At 43.2% G+C, this 19,470-nt stretch overlaps 1 protein-coding gene across 3 annotated transcripts; it reads left to right on the plus strand.

Annotated features, from left to right (window-relative positions):
* The first annotated feature begins 257 nt into the window (after window positions 1–257).
* Window positions 258–13,581, plus strand: IL10RB (interleukin 10 receptor subunit beta). Of its 3 annotated transcripts, XM_054818467.1 has the most exons (7): window positions 260–435; window positions 2,721–2,844; window positions 4,145–4,314; window positions 6,535–6,701; window positions 8,973–9,123; window positions 10,615–10,772; window positions 12,829–13,581. In XM_054818467.1, the coding sequence occupies exons 1-7, from the start codon at window positions 387–389 to the stop codon at window positions 13,039–13,041; spliced, it is 1,032 nt and encodes a 343-aa protein (XP_054674442.1). In that variant the 5' UTR covers window positions 260–386; the 3' UTR covers window positions 13,042–13,581. The 3 variants fall into 3 exon arrangements, with proteins under 3 accessions (XP_054674451.1, XP_054674442.1, XP_054674434.1); XM_054818476.1 differs by lacking the exon at window positions 10,615–10,772 and having other exon boundaries at window positions 258–435; window positions 12,829–13,077; XM_054818459.1 differs by lacking the exon at window positions 260–435 and having other exon boundaries at window positions 2,645–2,844.
* The last annotated feature ends 5,889 nt before the right edge of the window (window positions 13,582–19,470 follow it).

The following is a 19,470-nucleotide window of genomic DNA, read 5'->3' on the forward strand; positions in this document are numbered from 1 at the left end:
GTAAATGATGGAAACTGGCTTGGTGAGCACTTCCACCAGCTCAGCTCCCTCAGGTGCTGGGCATGCCCTTTCTGAAAAGGGGAACGCAGCTGTGCTGATCGGGGGAGGCTTTGGAAAAGTTGGGGTGACCTGACGGGGGCGCGGGTGATGTCCCCTCGGCGCTCGGAAGGCTGTCAGCCCCCTAGGCGGAGGGTGAAGCCCCGCAACGCGTGGCGGCCGCCGTGCCCGCACCCCGTGCCCGCACGCCGCGAGTCCCGCCCCTCCCCGCCCCGCCGCGGGAAGGCGGAAGGGTTTCGTGGCCGCCTGTGAGGGTAGCGCCCGCTGCCACCATGGCGCGGCGGCGCCGGCACCTCCGCTGCTGAGGGAGACCCGCGCCGGGAACCGCCATGGCCGCCGCCCCCCGGTGCGCCCTCTACAGCTGCCTCCTGCTCTGCGGTGAGTCCGCCCCGGGCCTGGCGGGGGGCGGCGGAGGAGCCCGGCCGGCCCAGGCGACGGATCGTCCTTCCGATTCCCGCCTCGCCGCCGGGGTGGGTGGGGGCGGCGGGAGCAAGGGTCACTAGAGGCGGCCGGCTTCGTTCTCCGGGGCTGCGCTGCCCCGAGAGCCCGGGGGCCGGCGCTGGCGGGGTCGCAGGGGGCAGCCGGCCGGGTGTGTCCCGCGGCGCCGTACGCGGAGCGGGGAAAGGCCGGCGGCCGCCCGCCCTTCGCAGGGGGCCTTGGCCGGAGGGGCGGAGGGCTGCCGATGCGCCGGAGGGATGCTCCGCTGGCGAGGGCCCAGCTCCCGCTGCCCACGCGTGGGTTTTTTTTCCCCAAAGGCTGTATCTGTGCGGGGAAACTGTAACTTGCCTTTTCGGTTTTGGACACTTGTGCAAGTCTCAGTGATGCAACATGTGTGTTGGAGCAAAACCACGCTCTTCCAGGCAGAGTAACCGTGAGCTGTGGCAGCGTGGGCCAGCGGAGCCCGACACGGACTGCCCTTCTCCGGCAGCGCTTGTGCTGCTGCTCTGGGCACGGCCAGGGCACTGGGACAGCAGCCGCCCTGGCCGCTTCAACTGGCCCCGGCCGTACGTTTCCCGAAACAGGCCGTGTCTAAGGCTGCGACGCGAGCTGCGTGCAAACCCTTCATTTACAAGGAACAAAACCATAGAAGTAATTTTCTGAGTTCTTCAGGTCCACGGTGCGGAATAAAAAGCTACCTGGAGGCTTTTAAAGTAGAAGACCCTGTCAGGGAAGTGAGGCTTCTAAGGCATCACGCGTTTTACTGGGAATTTACAAGCCTACCTCAAACCTTTGGAGGGAGCTTCCTCAAAGTGCGGGCAGCGCCCTAGAGAGGGTCCTTTGTAGCGAGGACCACGTCGTGCGGGAGAGGAGAAATCAGCTACCTTGTACTAGCCAGAAATTTTTTTCGGCTGCGTTGTTCACGCAGTCTGTTACCCACACCCATCTTCCTTAGTGTTCTGCGTACCTGGGATCGTGGAGGTAGGAGAAGGTATGGGAGCAGGAGGCCAGAGGTGCCTGCAAAGGGGCCCAGGCTGCGTGCGGGCAGAGATCTCTGAAGGCAAGTGCCCGAGGTGGGTTCCGCTGAGGGCATGTACGCGCAGGGACAGCATCTCTCAAGGAGGTCTGGGTGCAGGGGAGCAAGCAACTTCTGCTTTCACGACGTGAAGTGCGTTCGGGTTAATTTGTTGGGTGCAAGGGTCACATTTAGGAATTGAGTCTGTGAAACAGCTTTTCTTTAAGCAGGGCTTAGATTTAAAATTCTTGTCTGCTAAAGGTGGGTAACTGATACATTTGTTTCATGTATTTATGCATCAACTATAGACATATAAAATAGGTTGTTTAGTTTTCTCCTTAGAACATATGTCATTAGGTTTTACTCCTGTGACATTTAAGCACTAATCTGATCTGACAGGATTTGTTTGCATTGATCGCCTGTGTTGCAATAATGGGCCAAAATCTTTTCTATTTTAGTTTCAACACCAACAATTATTTTGAAATAATTAAATCATTATAGTAATGGCCTGTTCATCGATACTACTTTAGGTTTCCTTTATTCAGTTTCAATAAAGCAAAACAATTGTGTTTTCATCACTTGTGAAGAGTGCCAATTAATGGTGTGTTTATCTATATGATGTATTCAATAGTTCTCTTGCCTTCAAAGGTACTTCTTGTTTATCTCTGTTTTTCAAAAGCCTGGTTTAATCTGTGCAGTGATGATATAAACAAGCTTATAGTGGATTTTTTTTTTTTAATTATCTCAGTCTTATACTGAGGTCTATGTAGAAAGACTGCTTTTTTCAGAAAAAAACCCAACAAATCAATCCACACACCCATGTTGTTTCCATAGTGCTACTGGAGCACTACTTAGAAAAATTTCATTTTGACAATCTCGGTGAGAGTTCATGCGTGTAGCCTGATGGGCCCTAAGTCTTGACAAGTCAGTCACGCATGATGAATAGTCTTCAGAAGTCGCTCCTGCGTAATACATGATGATATCATAAAGACTGTACTTACTGGAAACCATTGATGCTGGCTAATTTGTTTGTGTTGCATAAGCTCAGAAGGAACAATGCGTGTCAGGATTTAAATTAATTATGTTAAAGTCTGTTTAAAAAAAAAAAGTGAGGCAAGGAAGAGAAAGAAGGCTGTATTTAAGTTTTGGATGACTGAAAAGTCACCAGAGGAACACATACTAAAACGTTTGTTTTTGATTGCTCCTACAGTATCTGGAATAGTGCCAAAACCCCAAAACCCAAGAATTATTTCAGTTAATCTTCATAGCATTTTACGGTGGGATGCACCTAGGTTTCACAAAGGGAATATAAGTTACACTGTCCAATCTAAGAGGTAAGTCTGTGGGAGTTGTGCTTTCTTTATTTCACATTTTACAGCTGCCTGTGTTTGTGATTTGTTTCTTTTTTGGTGGGAAGATCAGTAGCCATCCCTTTCTTTTAGCTTGTGAGAAGCTTATCTTCTGAGCTAAATAACAGGGCAGAGACATTTTCCACACATTTCACACCCAAGGCAGCTTTGTATGTCCTTTTTTTTTTTGAACCAGAAACACATTTTAACATTGGCCGTTATTAGCTCCGTATGTGTTTTCTCTCTATCGTGTAGCTGTTACCTGCGAGTCAAGAGACTTAGTCCTGCTGAGCGTTAGAACCTTCTCTGATTTTTCACTCCATTTTGTGCTTTGCCTGCGCCCTTAGTGGAAATGCCCGATGAACTGCGGGCACGTGGCTCATCCATTCAGTGCCTTAAATTTAGGACACGTTTTTCTGAGGTCTCCTTTTGTCGGTTTGGGTGGGTTGATTTAGCTTTGACTTGGTTTTGCCACTGTGTCCTTCCATGTTGGTCTTTCCTGTTGGGAAAAGTGGTCCGTGCGGCTGTATCGAGGAAGGTGGCCGCTTCCTCAGCCCAGCGGTGGGCTCCCTGCCTGCCTCCGTGCTCAGTGGGGAAACCACATGGTGGGCCAGAGGTCTCTTCAGCGTTCCTGCTGAAGGTTGAATTCTTTGGCCAAGACAAGGTAGGATTTAAAGTGGAGATGATGGCACCCACAGGCAGGTGCCTGCTGAGGAGAAATCCCTAAACCAAGGGTATGGGCCATCTTAGTTGAAAGAAGATTTTTCTTGGTTCTGGTAGTGATTACCTGTTGATCACTACGTTCTTAGGTGGGCTGTTGATGCAAAACAGAAAGAATATCATATATGCAATGGTTCCCAGTCAGCTGTCGGGCTCTATTTCTGAATTTTCCTTATGTGCATGTGTTAAAGACAGTTCTGAACAAAGTCCAAGTTAGACAGCAAAGCCGTGCATAGTGGTATTGTCTAATATTTTCAGACTTGTCTGATAACTACTGTCTGTTGAATCAAGTTTTGTAAGCAATGTCAAGAAAAGGCCTTCTATTTACTGAATCGTAATTTTAATCTCTAGCTTTATCACAGATGTATAGATGCATAGAAAATGCTTAATGCATGTGTACACACTAGTAATGTTTCTTACACACTTGATCTAGCTTTTTGTGTTCATGAGTCATAACTGATTGCATTAACAAACAGATATGCCACTTTTCCAGTTAATTGAGAGGAAAGACATTTAGTCAGTTATAATTTACCCATCATATGCATTTTGTTTCTCTTCCATACAGCATTAACTTCCCTGGAGACATGTATGAAAACGTGAGCACAAACTTGAGACTCACAGAGTGTGATGTCTCTTCTCTGTCTGCATACGGAGACTACGTTTTACAGGTCAGAGCAGAGTCAGAAAATAACCATTCAGACTGGGCGACCATCAGATTTAAGCCAATGGATGACAGTAAGCCTTCTTCTAATCTTCCACAAAAAATATTGTCTGCTATTTATGCACTGTTACAATTTGACTCCGTAAGAAAAGCTATAGCATGCGGATCATTTGTAAATTTAATTACATTGAACTATAAAATCTTAACTGTAACCCTTTCATTTTTTGAAGGCAGAAGTTGCTGTCAGAAAGCATAATATGTTCACTATTGTAACTAGATGTTAGTATTGGTACTTGAAACCTCTTCTGAGGAGGTTTTAAGAACTGTATATTTTTCCCTTAAAATAAGGATCATTAATATTTTTTGGCCAGGGAGAGTTTTTCTACAAGGATTCAGCCTTCCTGTATATCTAAATAAGTTCAATTACTTTCTTCTTCATTGCTATGTCAGACAAAAACCTTTCCTCTTTTTTTTTTCCCACTGAAAAATAAAACAATTTCACAGAGAAAGATTAATTTTTAGTCAAGAAATCTTCATTGCATAATATTGCCATTCTCTTAGTGAAGCTTTACAGTTGTTTGTGAGAGATGATAAAGACATTGCCTTGCATTAGACTGCACAACAGAGATGTTGATTACGTTGCTGTCACCTGAGCTTGGGGAATGAAGGAGTGCTTTTTTACCAGTGAGCGTCCTTTATTTTGTACATTCTTACGCCACTCAGAAGCAAAAATTAAATTATTTTAGATTATGTAGTTAATGTTACCAAGGCTTTTTTTCTCCTCTAGCTGCTAATACAAAACCATGCAGGAAGCTTTTGTTACACCTCATCTTGGAGAAAAAAATTTTTTAAATCCTTTTTTTTTTTTTTTTTTCTTACTCTGCATTCATTTGCTCAAGTTTCATCGTTCTGTTCCTTGGAGTGTAACTTTGCAGCTTACAGCCTTATTTTTCAAAATGCTTTTATTGGTTATCTCTCTCCAAAGGCATAATGTTGATATAATTTATCTGCCTAGAACAGAAGCACTGAAACATAGCACGGAAAAAAAATAAAAATACAATGTTGCAAGTGTAAATTACAGCCAAAAGAAAGTGTAATACAAAAAGTATGGATGGATTTTTCAGAGAAAAGAGCAAACTTGTAAATCATTAACAGAGTTGTAGTTTGACATCTATTTGAAAGAGCTTGTGGCCTTCACAACAGGCTTGGCTTTGGAAAAACAGCTTATTCCCGGACTAAAAAATCTGCCTATAAAACTACCTGGAAAGAAAGACCTGGGAGTACTGGCCAACTGGCCAAATCTCTGAGGAGGATGTGAGGATTGTGAATGTCATCATAGCTGATCTGAGAGGGCATCATGATAAAAATACCTGATATTCCTTTCTGTTAGTTCTACTAGTGCTTTTGTAAGCAATTCCACGCTCCCTTGTAGGAATAGCCTAAGAAAACCAGAGTAACCAAGATCCTCCTCACATTATTTTTCACAAGTTCAACAACGTGTTCATCAACATGACATGAATGCATGGTCCAGCAAGCAGATTTTTTAAATTATTTTTAATTAACGAAACCCATATTTTTAGAGGAATGTAAAATTGTCTGTATATTGAGCTCTTCCTTTCTTAGGCACTTGATAGTGCGGCTGTAGCCAGGCAGAACTTTAGTCAAGGCAGCCAAGGCAGAATTGTTTGCTGGAATTACAGGAGACTTTAATGGAGAGCTCACTGCAGGCACAATGTAGTTGATAATGAAGCTACTTATAAAATAATTTAGGCTGTGGCACAAAAACATAAGGACAAGCCATTTTCAAAATATGAGAATATAATATTCAGTCTAAGCAGCTCAGTCTTTAAGACATGCAGAAATAATTCAAATGTTTCAGTTTTTCAAAGTGATCACAATGAAAGAAACATTAAAACACTTCACCAGAGGGTCTCCTCAGAAAAGACAGATGTTGCAACAGCTTGGCACAGAAAGAGAAGTGAGTAATAACTTATAGAAATAGTCCTTCCTCTCCCAGGTGTCACTGCAGCTGGCAAAAGAGAACTGAGTTAGTTTAGCGTATGGGAAATGTAGTCTGCAAGAGTACCTGTTATTTAACTGCAAAGATAAATTCCTTTCAAGACCAGTTCTGTAAGGAAAGGATTTATTTATGCGTGATCCATGAAAGGAAATTAATTCTAAAAGATAAAATTATTTAAAGCATGAATTGTCATAGGTTGTGTAAAAACGTCAGCTTGAAAACGATCTGAAACTGAATTCTGTTCTTTCTTCTCTTCCACCATTCTAATATATAGCAGTCATTGGGCCGCCTGATGTAAAAGTGAAGTCAGAGTCTGGGTCCCTGCATGTGGATTTCCTAGGCCCTTTTGCTGAACATGAACATGACAAGTGGCCTCTAAAGCAGTATTACGGCTCGTGGAATTACAGAATACTGTATTGGAAGAAAGGTGGCAATACAAAGGTAACTTCTGCTTCCTGCATGTTGTGACTCCGTGACTTTGATATAGGCTTTTCGTGCTAAAATACCATACTGAGGAAGTTCTGAAAGGTAACAGTACTGAAATTAAAGTATATCTTTACTAATTACAGTATAATAAAGTTTAGTCATTGCAACTGGCATTCAGAACAAATGGCAGATAGCTGTGTTGTTAAACAGTAGCATGGACATAATTGGCTCTTTCCATAATTAGAAATAACTGCGACATTCTGAGAGTTTATTGCCTCAGTTTAGCGATGTATTGATTTGCAGTGGTGTCTTCCCCACCAAATCTGTGTTTCACACATGCACGCAAGGGTAAACTTGGAAGCTGTAACATCAGCAGTAGCTGTGATCATGGCGATAAGCTGACTTGGATTCAAATCTGATGTCACTGAAGTATTTGTGCTCTTTGTGGGACTCTGGGCTGCAAATGCCACCGTGGATGGGGCCTTACATTAGCTGTGGTCACCTTCCTCCAGTTTTTCACCTCTTCACTTTCTGTCAGGTGTAATTTGCTTTCTTCTTCTGATAGACAGCCTCTTCCACAGACAGGTGTGTTACTTGGCTCAAAAGACTTCTGTGTACAGAATGCATGGAGAAAGATCATAAATAATATATTAATTACAGGGTCATGAGTTCTACTACAGGAAAATAGGAAGCCCCTTTACTGGAAGATACCAGTCACAGCATAATTACTGCTTTCTACATCAGTACAATTTTCATATAATAGAACTCCTCTACATATCATTCTGATTTGTATTTGTTACCCTGCAAAATTCTTTAGCATTCAATTCCAAAAAACGAGAGATCATAACTTCCCAAAAAACAGACTAGTTTTCAATTCCAGACTATAAGAAATGCAGGTATTTGTATTAGAAATAGTGTGGCCAGCAGGACTAGGGAAATGATCGTGTCCCCCCATACTCAGCACCAATGAGGCCACACCTTGAGTCCTGTGTTCAGTTTTGGGCCCCTCGCTACAAGAAGGACATTGAGGTGCTGGAGTGCATCCAAAGAAGGGCAACGAAGCTGGTGAAGGGTCTAGAGCACAAGTCTTATGAGGAGCGGCTGAGGGAACTGGGGTTGTTTAGCCTGGAGAACAGGAGGCTGAGGGGAGACCTTGTCGCTCTCTACAGCTACCTGAAAGGAGGTTGTAGCCAGGTGGGTGTTGGTCTCTTCTCCCAAGTAGCAAGTGATAGGACAAGAGGAAATGGCCTCAAGTTGCACCAGGGGAGGTTTCGATTGGATATTAGGAAAAATTTCTTCACCAAAAGGGTTATCAAGCACTGGAACAGGCTGCCCAGGGAAGTGGTGGAGTCACCTTCCCTGGAGGTATTTAAAAGACGTGTAGATGTGGTGCTTAGGGACATGGTTTAGTGGTGGACTTGGCGGTGACTCAATGAAGGTCTTTTCCAACCTAAATGATTCTATGATTCTATTCTATGATTCTATTTCAGCATATGGGATGCAAACTTAGGCAGATTACCAGAGGAAGCGGGAACTTCAGGTAGAAGCTGTGCTTGTAACACTTCAAAGCAGAAGCCTGGGAAATTTCCATAGGGATCAAAAAAGCAAAAGGCATAGACTATGTAACTTCAAAGGCTCTTTTTTGAAGTGAATGCTTGCTCAAAATATTGAAACCTAGCTAGCTATAGAGTCTTCTCAGCCTGGAGAAAGAATCTGTTACTAAGTAATCGGTTGTGTTGTAGGGATTGCTATACTCTGCAGGGACCGTATAGTTACAGGGATGTAACCAATCATGCCTCTAAACAGCATGTTGCATCCTCAGTCAGTCACCTAATAGCTTCCACAAGCCTTTTTCTTTCTCTTTTTTCTTTCTTTTGTCTAGATCATCCATCCTACTTGCTCTGTCTCAGATTAAATTATGTTTGTCTGTAACAGCACTCTTAGCTGATCTCATCTGGTTAGGCAATCGTTTCTCTCTGCAAGCAGATCTCATTTATCTCGTCTCTGTAGGCCTGCCTCTTCAGCCTCAAACTTCATTAATGCTGCTAGAAGCAGCCAGAAAGTCAGTGGTGTGAGTGGTCTCACACTCCAACCATAGGTGAAATCAATGTAGAGTTATCAGTTATGTGACATAGGCAGGGCATTTCATTCTGCCTTTAAAAGCCTTATTCACGTTGCAGCTGTAATTGCTGGGATTTGTCCTACTAAATGTAATTTGACTTACTTAGCTAGTCCATTCGCTGGACTATTGCTTTTCAAATTTTTTGTGTTCTTCTCTGTTATTAGGTAACTCACATAGATACTAAACATAATTCTGAAATATTATCTCAGTTGGAGCCATGGACAATATATTGTATTCAAGTGCAAGCAGTTGTCCCCGAGTGGAACAAAGTGGGGGAACTGAGCGAAGAGCTTTGTGAGCAGACAACCCACAACGGTAATGCCTGGCGCAGCAAAATGGGGCACGCGCTGTAGGGAACTAGGCAATGTGAAAAGCAATTAAAAATGAAAATCGGTGTAACGTGTAAACCTGCCCAAAATGGATGTGTTTGTTACTTTAGTATCGTTTGGTGGTTAATACGCGTGTGCTTTTGGAGCAGAGGAGTTGGAAACGAAGTGAAAACTACAAGCAATATAGCACTGATGGCACGATGCCTTACTTCGCTGCAGAGGCCTGAAAATCAGAGTTAAATGGAGCATAGGCTCTTCACTAATTGCACTGTGTGCCTGAATTTCTGTTGCCATCAGCTATTTTCACTATGAAAGCCTTTGGTCCCCTATATGCGCAACTGAGAAAGGAATTGGACCCTGCGTTGCAGTCTGCTTCATCTGTGGCGATACTGCCAGTGTCTGTCGTGAGGCTAGGCCACGATGCTCTTTCTCTGTGACACACAGCAACTATTTTGTCTCAACTGCCTTTGGAATGAAAAGGAAAGCGTCAGGTACCACAAGCGCTTTCCTTTCCTGCCACGCCACCTTAGCTGCTGTCTGCAGAGTCCAGCCATCACCACCACGTGGTCTGACCCTGTCATCTTAGCAGGGAGCTTGATGTCCCTGGTTAAAAGAAAGGATAGAGTCCTAGGTACTGCCGTTTTCACAGCCATAACGTGTATTTCCAGTAACTTACACCTTTGGATAACTTGTGGAAAATCAGAGACACAAGCTGATGAGGAAGCCATCTGGGGGAAGCCTGGGGAAGCCACTGGGCTGACCTGTTTCTTATATGGTTTTTCCTCATAAAATGTTTCCTCATATGTTTTTCCTACATGTATATTATCTGCATGCAGTGCAGTTGAATTGCAGGTAGGTTTTGGTGGCGGTGTTGCTTGTTAGTTCATGGCTAGAACAGTGCGGAGTCAGCGTAGGTTGGTTTAAAACATTTATAGAGTAATGTATGGATACATCTTTGTTCCTATTGCCTGTTGTGAAATCCCCGTGCATGACGTAATTTTTTTAAAGGCTCAGTAGTTTAGAATTTTACAAACTTTTGTCCCCAGCTATCTTTGCTGCCATTTTTACAGATTTCTTTAAAGAAAAATGAAAGCCTACACACTGGTAGTGTTATGTGTCAGCTCCTACACTCCTGAAACACCAAAGGGTGTACAGTAGCTTTTTACATGGTATCACCTTGTGGATGGTTCTGTTTAATCATTTGTCTAGTATTACATGTAGAATCACAAGTATGTGTAACTGTAGATGGCTAAATATGACGGCTTGTAAGCTTACTTTATTGAGAACTTCCACAGCCTATTCAGACTAAAAATTTAAGAGCTAAGAGGTATTTTGCATCTGGAAGCAAAGACTATGTTTGCAGTTATTTTGTAGTATTTTATTTTAAAAAAAAAAGTCCATAAATTGATAATTTGAAAAGAATATATTCAGAAATTAATAGTCACGGTTTTAATTTTTTTTTTCTTGTCTCTTGAAGGTGTAACTCCTGTGTGGATGATTGTGACCATCCTTTTAGGATCAATGTTGGTCATTGTAATATCTGTTCCTGTTTGTTTCTTTTCCATTTTGTATCTATATCGACTCACCAAACACGTTTTCTGCCCGTCATATATTTTCCCACAGCACTTGAAAGAGGTTTGTTTTCTACCTAACACAATTAAAATCAACCTTTTCAGCAGAACCGCCTGCCTTTCAAAGGTTCTCTGTGCCAAAACCTGTCAAGTTTCTTTTATTTTGCCTTCTTCCACTTGCACCTGTGGTACTTTTCAGGGTGAGAAAGGTAGTGGAAGTTAGTTCACTTAATATTTAATTCCTGTCATTGTAAGGTCATAAATTTTGCATGAATGTTACCTCAAGCTTTTTCACTGAATTCTGTGGTGCTGTAGACTTAAGTAAGGAGCAGTGAAATTCGGCTTCCTTTTGAAGTATACCGATGTATAATAAACTCTGAAATACTGTCATTCTGAATTGTTTTGCACAGAATGGTACAAAATATTTAAAAGCAGAACAACTTTAAAACTTGGCATAGACTTTTATTCCTAAAGCAACTGCCTAATTTGTAATATGAAGCTTTATATGGCTCAGAAACAGGATGGATTTTTTTCATTTCAAAGTGAGAGAGTAACAGGTGTTAACTTTCAATTCTTCTTTATAGACAGTGAACAACCGAGCTATCTGTCCCCACTGTCTCATTTTAGAGTTAAAATTTCACATTTGTTCTCCTGAAAGAAAGGTCTTTTGCAAGTATAATAATGAGTTTTGACTAAAGTAAAGAAGGTAGTGAAGTCTGAAAAATCAAGATAAGATGAGAGCAATGACTGTTAGCCATTACTGTTGGGGAATACCACTGACCCTGTTACCCATATAGCAATGTAAAAAGGCTCCTCCAAGAAACAAGGCTGCACAGAGTGTTACGTACGCTAAAGTTAGCAACCTGTACTCTTCAAAGCTTCCTGCAGTTTCTCCTGGGTCTTTCATTTTGACTCATTTTGAGATCCGCAGACGAAGGCTTTGCAGCTGACTTAGCAACCTTAGTCTCGTGCTTTAATGTGAGCACATGCTCAGCACACAGTAGGTTGCCAAACCTGGAGCTCAGGTGCTGAGAACGTGGCAGTGCTCTGATCAATACAGGATGTGGTCAAATTTCATTTTGCTCACAGGTTTCTTACAAGAAAGGGAGAATTTTCTGTTTGTGCTAGTGGGTTGTAGTGGTTTATCACAGTAATCAAAGGTCAGTCGTGCTTACCTAAAATGACATTTATCAAAGGCAGTGGTTTCACTACATGAACATTTGAGATTGCAGGTTACTGATGGAACACTTCAAATCGCAGTTTGCTAGGAAAAGGTCAAATAGTAATACTATTAGTATTTATTTTTGTAATTACAGTGAACAGGACTCTCGATAGAGCAGCTTGTTTCTTATGTAAAGTGCACTAAAAGCAAAGGTGATAGAGAGGGGTCAGGTCACAAGAACAAAATGCAGTTGTACTCCTCCAGCCACTACCAATAAAATGAACTGCCACTTCAGCGGCCAAAATGAGCGGTTGACATGTTATTACTGTGTTGAGTAGGTGTGCTAGTTTTCTGTTGACGTTCAAAATACAGTCATGACATCCCGCGAAGTCCATGTTGATTCTTGAGATCGGTTCCATCTTTTCAATAGAACGGGGAGTGGGAGGGAGTTGTGATATTTCAATACTAAAATTAAGTCATCTTTCTCACTGAACTGCATAGCCCTGCAAATCTCCCTCCCTCTCCTTTACTCGACTAAATGGTTATGGTTTATGTTGACATTTAAAGCATCATTATTTGGTGTCTGAGCAGGCAGCTCTCTGAGGTGGCAGGAGCGATTCACATCTCTTGAAGCTATTTGACAGATCTCTCTGTGAACTCCTTCACCTGCAGTCAAGTCACTGTTTGGTTTGGGGTTTTTTTTTAAGAAAGCTTATATTCCAAAGAAGTCACTAACCCCTGGGCTATCTTCTTGCAAATAAAGGCACTTCTGACTTGCTTCCAAGCCTTGCGCAGGATGTTAAAGCGAGCAGAGAGGTTGTTAGATTGTCACCACTCTGGGACTTCTAAGGACTGAGAAAGCCAATTGATGTGTGGAAAACAATAGAAAACATATTTCTAAGCAAACAGGATGGTATGGCTGGTGCAGCCTAATTCTCATTTCCTCTTTCCTTCACAGTTTTTGAGCAAGCCTCCCAGTGGTTCGCAGTTTTTTGCTCCGCTCCCACAAGAAGAGCATCTTTTTTATGACAAGCTAACTGTCATTTCAGAAGAATCTAGAAATCATTGTGGCGAGACTGGGCATGAGGCCAGCAACACAACAGAGCACCTTCAGGACTCTGAACAAGAAGATTCTGATTCAAGAATAGTACCAGATTCAGAAAAGGCCTAAATGCACTCCTCATACTTCATTCGGACCAAAAGAAAAGTAAATGGGCTGTTGAGTTTGTCTTCTTACCGCTGCATTCTTAAGACAGTAAAAATTCACATATAAAGACATGTATACAGACTTTTGACAGAATCATTTTATTTTGTTAAAATACAAGAAACGATTATAAATGAGGAATTAAATGACACGTAATTTTTGCCACTGTAGTGGCTCACTGTTAAGTTGTAGCAATACCTAGGACTGTATTATGGCATTAATTTAAAAAGCAAGCATCACATATATATAACTAATTAATTTAACTTTCATGAACTATTTATTGCAAAAGCTAATCAAAATGGCATACTGTATAAGGTTTGTAAAAGAAAATAATATTTTGTAAAGAAAGGCCTGATCTGACTTTTTTTTTTTCATGAGAAATTATGTGTGTTTCTTAAGGATATCCCTAGTGGCATAATATTTCTATTAAATATTTTTTTACCTGATGCAAAATTTGAAAGTTATGATGATGATGTGAACTTGGTATGAATAAACCAAACACAAATATTCAGCGTGTTTTGCATTGCAAGGTGTTACTTGTACTTCATCGCTAATCAGAACATACCAGTGCACTGCCAGATAGTCCTTATGTTCAGGTGCTGCTCAGTCCCCTGAGCCTCTGCCCTGCAGTTTCTATGGCTAATTAAATTTTGCCTACCTAATCCAGAGTCCACCGAAGCCTGTGGAAAACTTCACAGCTAAAGTGGGAGTTAAAAGGTAGCTTTATTTTATTTATCTACTGATTGACAGATTCACAGAACGGTAGGGGTTAGAAGGGACCTCTGGAGATCATCTAGTCCAACCCCCCTGCTAGAGCAGGATCACCTAGAGCAGGTTGCACAGGATCACGTCCAGGTGGGTTTTGAATCTCTCCAGAGAAGGAGACTCCACAACCTCTCTGGGCAGCCTGTCCCAGTGCTCAGTCACCCTCACAGTGAAGAAATTTTTCCTCATATTGAGATGGAACTTCCTGTGTTCCAGTTTGTGCCCATTGCCCCTTGTCCTGTCGCTGGGCACCACTGAAAAGAGTCTAGCCCCATCCTCTAGACATCCACCCTTTAGATATTTACAAGCGTTGATGAGATCCCCTCTCAGTCTTCTCTTCTCCAGGCTAAACAGACGCAGCTCTCTCAGCCTTTCCTCATACGAGAGATGCTCCAGTCCCCTCATCATCCCTGCAGCCCTCCGCTGGACTCTCTCCAGTAGTTCCCTGTCTTTCTTGAACTGGGGAGCCCAGAACTGCACACAATATTCCAGATGTGGCCTCACCAGGGCAGAGTAGAGGGGGAGGATAACCTCCCTGGACCTGCTGGCCACACTCTTCTGAATGCCCCCCAGGATACCACTGGCCTTCTTGGCCACGAGGGCACACTGCTGGCTCATGGAGAGCTTGTTGTTGACCAGGAGTCCCAGGTCCTTCTCCGCAGAGCTGCTCCCCAGCAGGTCAACCCCTAACCTGTACTGGTACCTGGGGTTTTTCTTCCCTAGGTGGAGGACCCTACACTTGGCCTTGTTGAATTTCATATGGTTCCTCTTTGTCCAGTTCTCTAGTCTGTCAAAATCTCGCTGAATGGCAGCGCAGTCTTCTGCTGTGTCAGCCACTCCTTCCAGTTTTGTATTGTCAGCAAACTTGCTGAGGGTATGCTCTGTTCCTTCATCCAGGTCATTGATGAATATGCTGAATGAGATTGGACCCAGTACTGACCCTTGGGGCACACCACTAGCTACAGGCCTCCAACTAGACTCTGTGCCACGTATCACAACCCTCTGGGCTCTGCCATTCAGCCAGTTCTCTACCCACCTCACTGACCCCTCATCCAACCCACACTTCCTAAGCTTGCTAAGGAGGATGTTATGAGAGACGATGTCAAAAGCCTTGCTGAAGTCAAGGCATACAACATCCACTGCTCTCCCTTCATCCATGCAGCTGATACATACTCTTAATTCAAAAAAAGTAAATCCAGGTTGATGTGACTCCCATGCTGCATAATACAATCTCACCTGCATAACCCTGGTCACTGAGTGATGCAAATTTTTTGGTGTGTATTATTACATCAAAATGAGAGTGAAAAATTAAATTCTGTCAGCGAAAGTAACTTGCCACGAGTGAAGTTATGTGTAAATCATAACTTGATGTGGGAATTGCAAAATTTTTGGCTCTGGTTTTGAGGTTTGTTAATTAATGCTTGAATGTTTACCTCCTGGGAACTATTGCAGGAAGAAAACAAAAGAACAGGCATTGATTCTTTGTGCCCCCCAGCTATATGCAATCTACGTACGCTTTTTCTGCACTTTTTAATTTTCATCATATTTTGGTTTAATGTGGAATATGGAAAAAATGGGGAAGCATTTTCTTTCTCTTCTTCTCTTTTTTTAAGACATTTTGTTTCACTGGTGCTTTTCTTCGCCTCTCACCAAAGCTGCTCTGTGAGTGCTGATCATAATGAAGGCCAATGTCCTGCACCTGGTACACATCTCCACCATAAAAATTCTGCTCCCTGTGTGTTCCTTATCCCTCCTTCCACAGTAGCAGCTGCTTCTCTACATTCTTTTTTTTTTTTTTTTTTTTTTTTTGACTTTTGGAAAGGTAAGAACCACATAGCATCACTCATATGACCAATGCATGTGCTAGTTGGCTGGCCAGCTGCTGTCAGAAGAGAAGAGGGTTGAGATTTCCCCTCCTTTTCCTCACTCTCTTAGTAGAGCTGCTTTCATCTATCCGGTGGCTGATTTTCATAGAAGAGCAGGAAGTTACTGGCTATCAAATGTGGCTGAAATCAATCAGCTGGTTCAAAGGTTATGATGAGGGCACAGATAAGGCGGTCCCATGTGCTGTGCTACTTCATTACATGTGCATCGGGAAGCCAAATTGAGGGAGAGAACAAAAATAATCTTGGCTATTCAGAGATACAAGTTTGTTAGATTAAAGCAGGAAGAACACGTGCAAGAACATTGTCTCCGACATTTTGAAAGGCTGGCTTCCCCCGTTTAAAAAGAGGAAGCGTTTCCCCTCATGACTTTGCCAATACCAATTCCTGTACTGTCACGTGAGAGGAGAGGGAAAAACTATTCTCAGAATACTGCTTCCTCTTTCAACATGTCCAGACACATGGGGAAAGGAAGGATTTGTCCTGACCGCTTTGTTTAACTTTTTTTTTTAATGTAGAACATGGAGTCTTTAAAGAAACAGCTGTTTTAAGTTCATGTGAGCCCGTCTTTAACCTACTGTCTGTATCACTGTCAAAGAGCCTTTATATAGTGAATTCCAAAGTGAAAAACATACTAAGATTCCAGCTGCATCACAACTAGCATGAAATAGGAATTAATTCCCCAATTCTGTATCTCAATAGGTTGCCAAAGTTTCCAGAGACCTGTACAACCCTAGCAAAGGTCAACCCGCAATCATACCACGCTCCAGTTGTCTGAGGACATCAGGCTAACAGAGCTGTTGTTAGACTACACCATCGCTAGTGTTGTTCTAATGCAGATAACTTGGTAAATAAAAGTTAAGAGATTATATGCCACACAGAACAGAAACGAAGGCTCCAATGCAGAATATATTTAACAAAGATCGCCCTGAGAGGGCAGAGAGACATTCTGTGAAATCCTGATTCAATTATTATTCTATTATTTGATTCTTATTTCATGCAGAGCTAAGCTTGTAGTCAGGGCATCCTCTAACGCCGATGTCTTCTCCCTTCAGTCATATAAGCATCCAGCATGTGCGTTTGTGCAGTGTAGCAAAGCATCGTTTCTATTCCTGCTTATAAAGGAATTCAAAAGTAATGTTAAATAATGATTTGACCTTGTGGAGGACAGTGATTAATGCTTCATTGCTGACTTCTCACCTCAGGTTAAATCGCTTAGCTTTTGTCCTTATAATTCCCTCAGCTCTTAAATGAGGATTATGGTATGCAGACACTGCAGTGGTGGGACACACACGAGCCCCCTAAGTAAGCAGACGGCCATCGTGTGCGTAATGACAGAGCGAGCAGGAGAGGGGTAAGGCCAGTAGCAAGGCCGTTCAATGCACCGCGAGGAGGACAGGGGAAGCTGTACGTTCAGTGACTGTTAGAAGACAGATTTAGCTTGCTGAACCAGACAAGGCATTTCTTGGATGACTCCTATTTTCTTTGCTAGATTTCACTCTTCTGACCTCAAAAGAGGGTTTATGACCAAAGAGACGGTGATAAACTGTATTTCAGAGTTCCTACACGTGGTGTTCATTGAGACCTGACTTGCGGTAAACATGGAGCGTGTTCACCTCCAGGCTCCATGACACACAGCAGTTGAAGGAAGCTGCCGCAGACAAATGAGATTCTGCCTCCACAGCTAGAAGGACCCCTAAGTAACATTTCAGGCACACGATACGAAGCGCAAATACAGAGCAGTGTAGCAAGGATAGGAAGAATTCAGAGAGCTGCGAAAGGGAAAGCCTGGCTCATTTTTCACTGCTGACTTCTCACTTCTGACATACTTTGTTTACCTCATTTCGTATTAACCTGACTAAAACCCAGCTAAGCCATTAATGTCCACAGCTTTTACTCACACATTGCTAAGCAGCTACCCCTGCCTGGGGATTTCAGGGGTTTTCCAGTGTTTTGCTATTTAATAGGCTAAGACCCAGTAAATCAGTCACAGTTAGATAAAAGGACTAAGTGACAAGGGTGATGTATTCAGAAGCTAATTCTAGCCCCATAACGCCAATCCCCCCGGGCTCTCCCAAGACAGTAGCTCCTTCAGAAGGCAACTGCCTGGGGTACTTCTCTGGCAGAGCATCTCTTTCCTTGATGACTACAGAAAAAAAACTAGGCTACTTTTTCCTCTTAGGCAAGGTTTATCCATACAAATAGCTCTCAGACATCTTGTATGTTTTCTTCCTGCTCTGCAGGGAAGTGGCACTTGAGAAGAATTAAAGCTGACTTCTACTTTAAAAGGTCAGCCTTTCCTAAGAGCTCCTAAAAGCAATCTAGATTTTTTTTCTTCAGACTGACCTGCAGTTTGGTTTGCTTCAGAAGTCTTCCTGTTTCAAACTGAGTCCTGAGAGGAAAGTGTTTGTGGGTGAGAGCCACCTTCTTCAGCCACAAAAGCCACAGCTCCACTGGAATGTGTAAAGTGAGCCAAGACACCTGGGGGCAAGGTGCAGCCTCTGGCTGTACCCAAATGGGCTGCATGGCCCCACAGGTACCCCAGGCAGTACGTAGCACCTACTGCCTCTGTAAAGAAGACCTGATCTTGAGCGAAGCTTGTGGAGAGTATGATGAAAATAAATCAATAAAATAAGTGAACTTCCATGCTGGTTTTGGCTGGGATAGAGTTAATTTTCCTCATAGCAGCCGGTATGGGGCTGTGTTTTGGATTTGTGCTGAAAAGAGTGTTGATAACACAGAGATGTTTTTGTTACTGCTGAGCAGTGCCTACACAGAGCCAAGGCCTTTGCTGCTCCTCACCCCACCAGTGAAGAGGCTGGGGGTGCACAAGGAGTTGGGAGGGGACACAGCCGGAACAGCTGACCCCAACTGACCAAAGGGATATTCCATACCATATGACATCATGCTCAGCATATAAGGGGCTGGGGGAAGACAAAGGAAGAGGGGGACATTCAGAGTGATGGTGTTTGTCTTCCCAAGTCACCGTTATGCATGATGGAGCCCTGCTTTCCTGGAGATGGCTGAACACCCGCCGGCCGATGGGAAGTGGGGAATGAATTCCTTGTCTTGCTTTGCTTGCATGTGCGGCTTTTGTTTTACCTATTAAACTGTCTGTATCTCAACCCATGAGTCTTCTCACTTTTACCCTTCTGATTCTCTTCCCCCATCCTGCCATGGGGGAAGTGACCAAGCGGCTGTGTGGGGCTTAGCTGCTGACTGGGGTTAAACCACAACTTCTAATTGTTATAATTCAAACTGCAAAGTATGGAAGTATGCTGCTAACTCTGGCACAGCATGCCAGGGGTTTTGGCAAAAAAGTGATGAGTAAAACAGACTATTTTGAAGATCTGGAGGTTATTGAAAAAATATTTTAGACATGCAATGCAAAGCAGAGGATGATGATTAAGGAATGGAAAAGTGGGGATAACTGAGGGCAAACAGTCTAGGCTTGTGGTGAAAAAAACAGATTCTAGAAGAGACCAATAAGGTAAGACAGTAAGAGAAGAAACAGGTCAAGGCAGTGGAGTGAACATTTCAGGGAGAAAGGGAACACTGGAGCCCATGGCCAGCCAAGGGACTAGGGATGTGATTACACACCAGCTCCACATTTTTCTTTCACTTCTCCATATTGATAGCTTCGATGTCTTCCCTCCCTGGCCCATCCTGGAGGCAGCAGGGAAGGCTGGCTGGCTGGCTGCAGAGTACAAATCCGCATCTGTTGGCTGGCCAGAAAGAGTCCCACTGA

The sequence above is a fragment of the Grus americana genome, chromosome 1 (assembly GCF_028858705.1).
Source record: "Grus americana isolate bGruAme1 chromosome 1, bGruAme1.mat, whole genome shotgun sequence".
NCBI lineage: Eukaryota > Metazoa > Chordata > Aves > Gruiformes > Gruidae > Grus > Grus americana.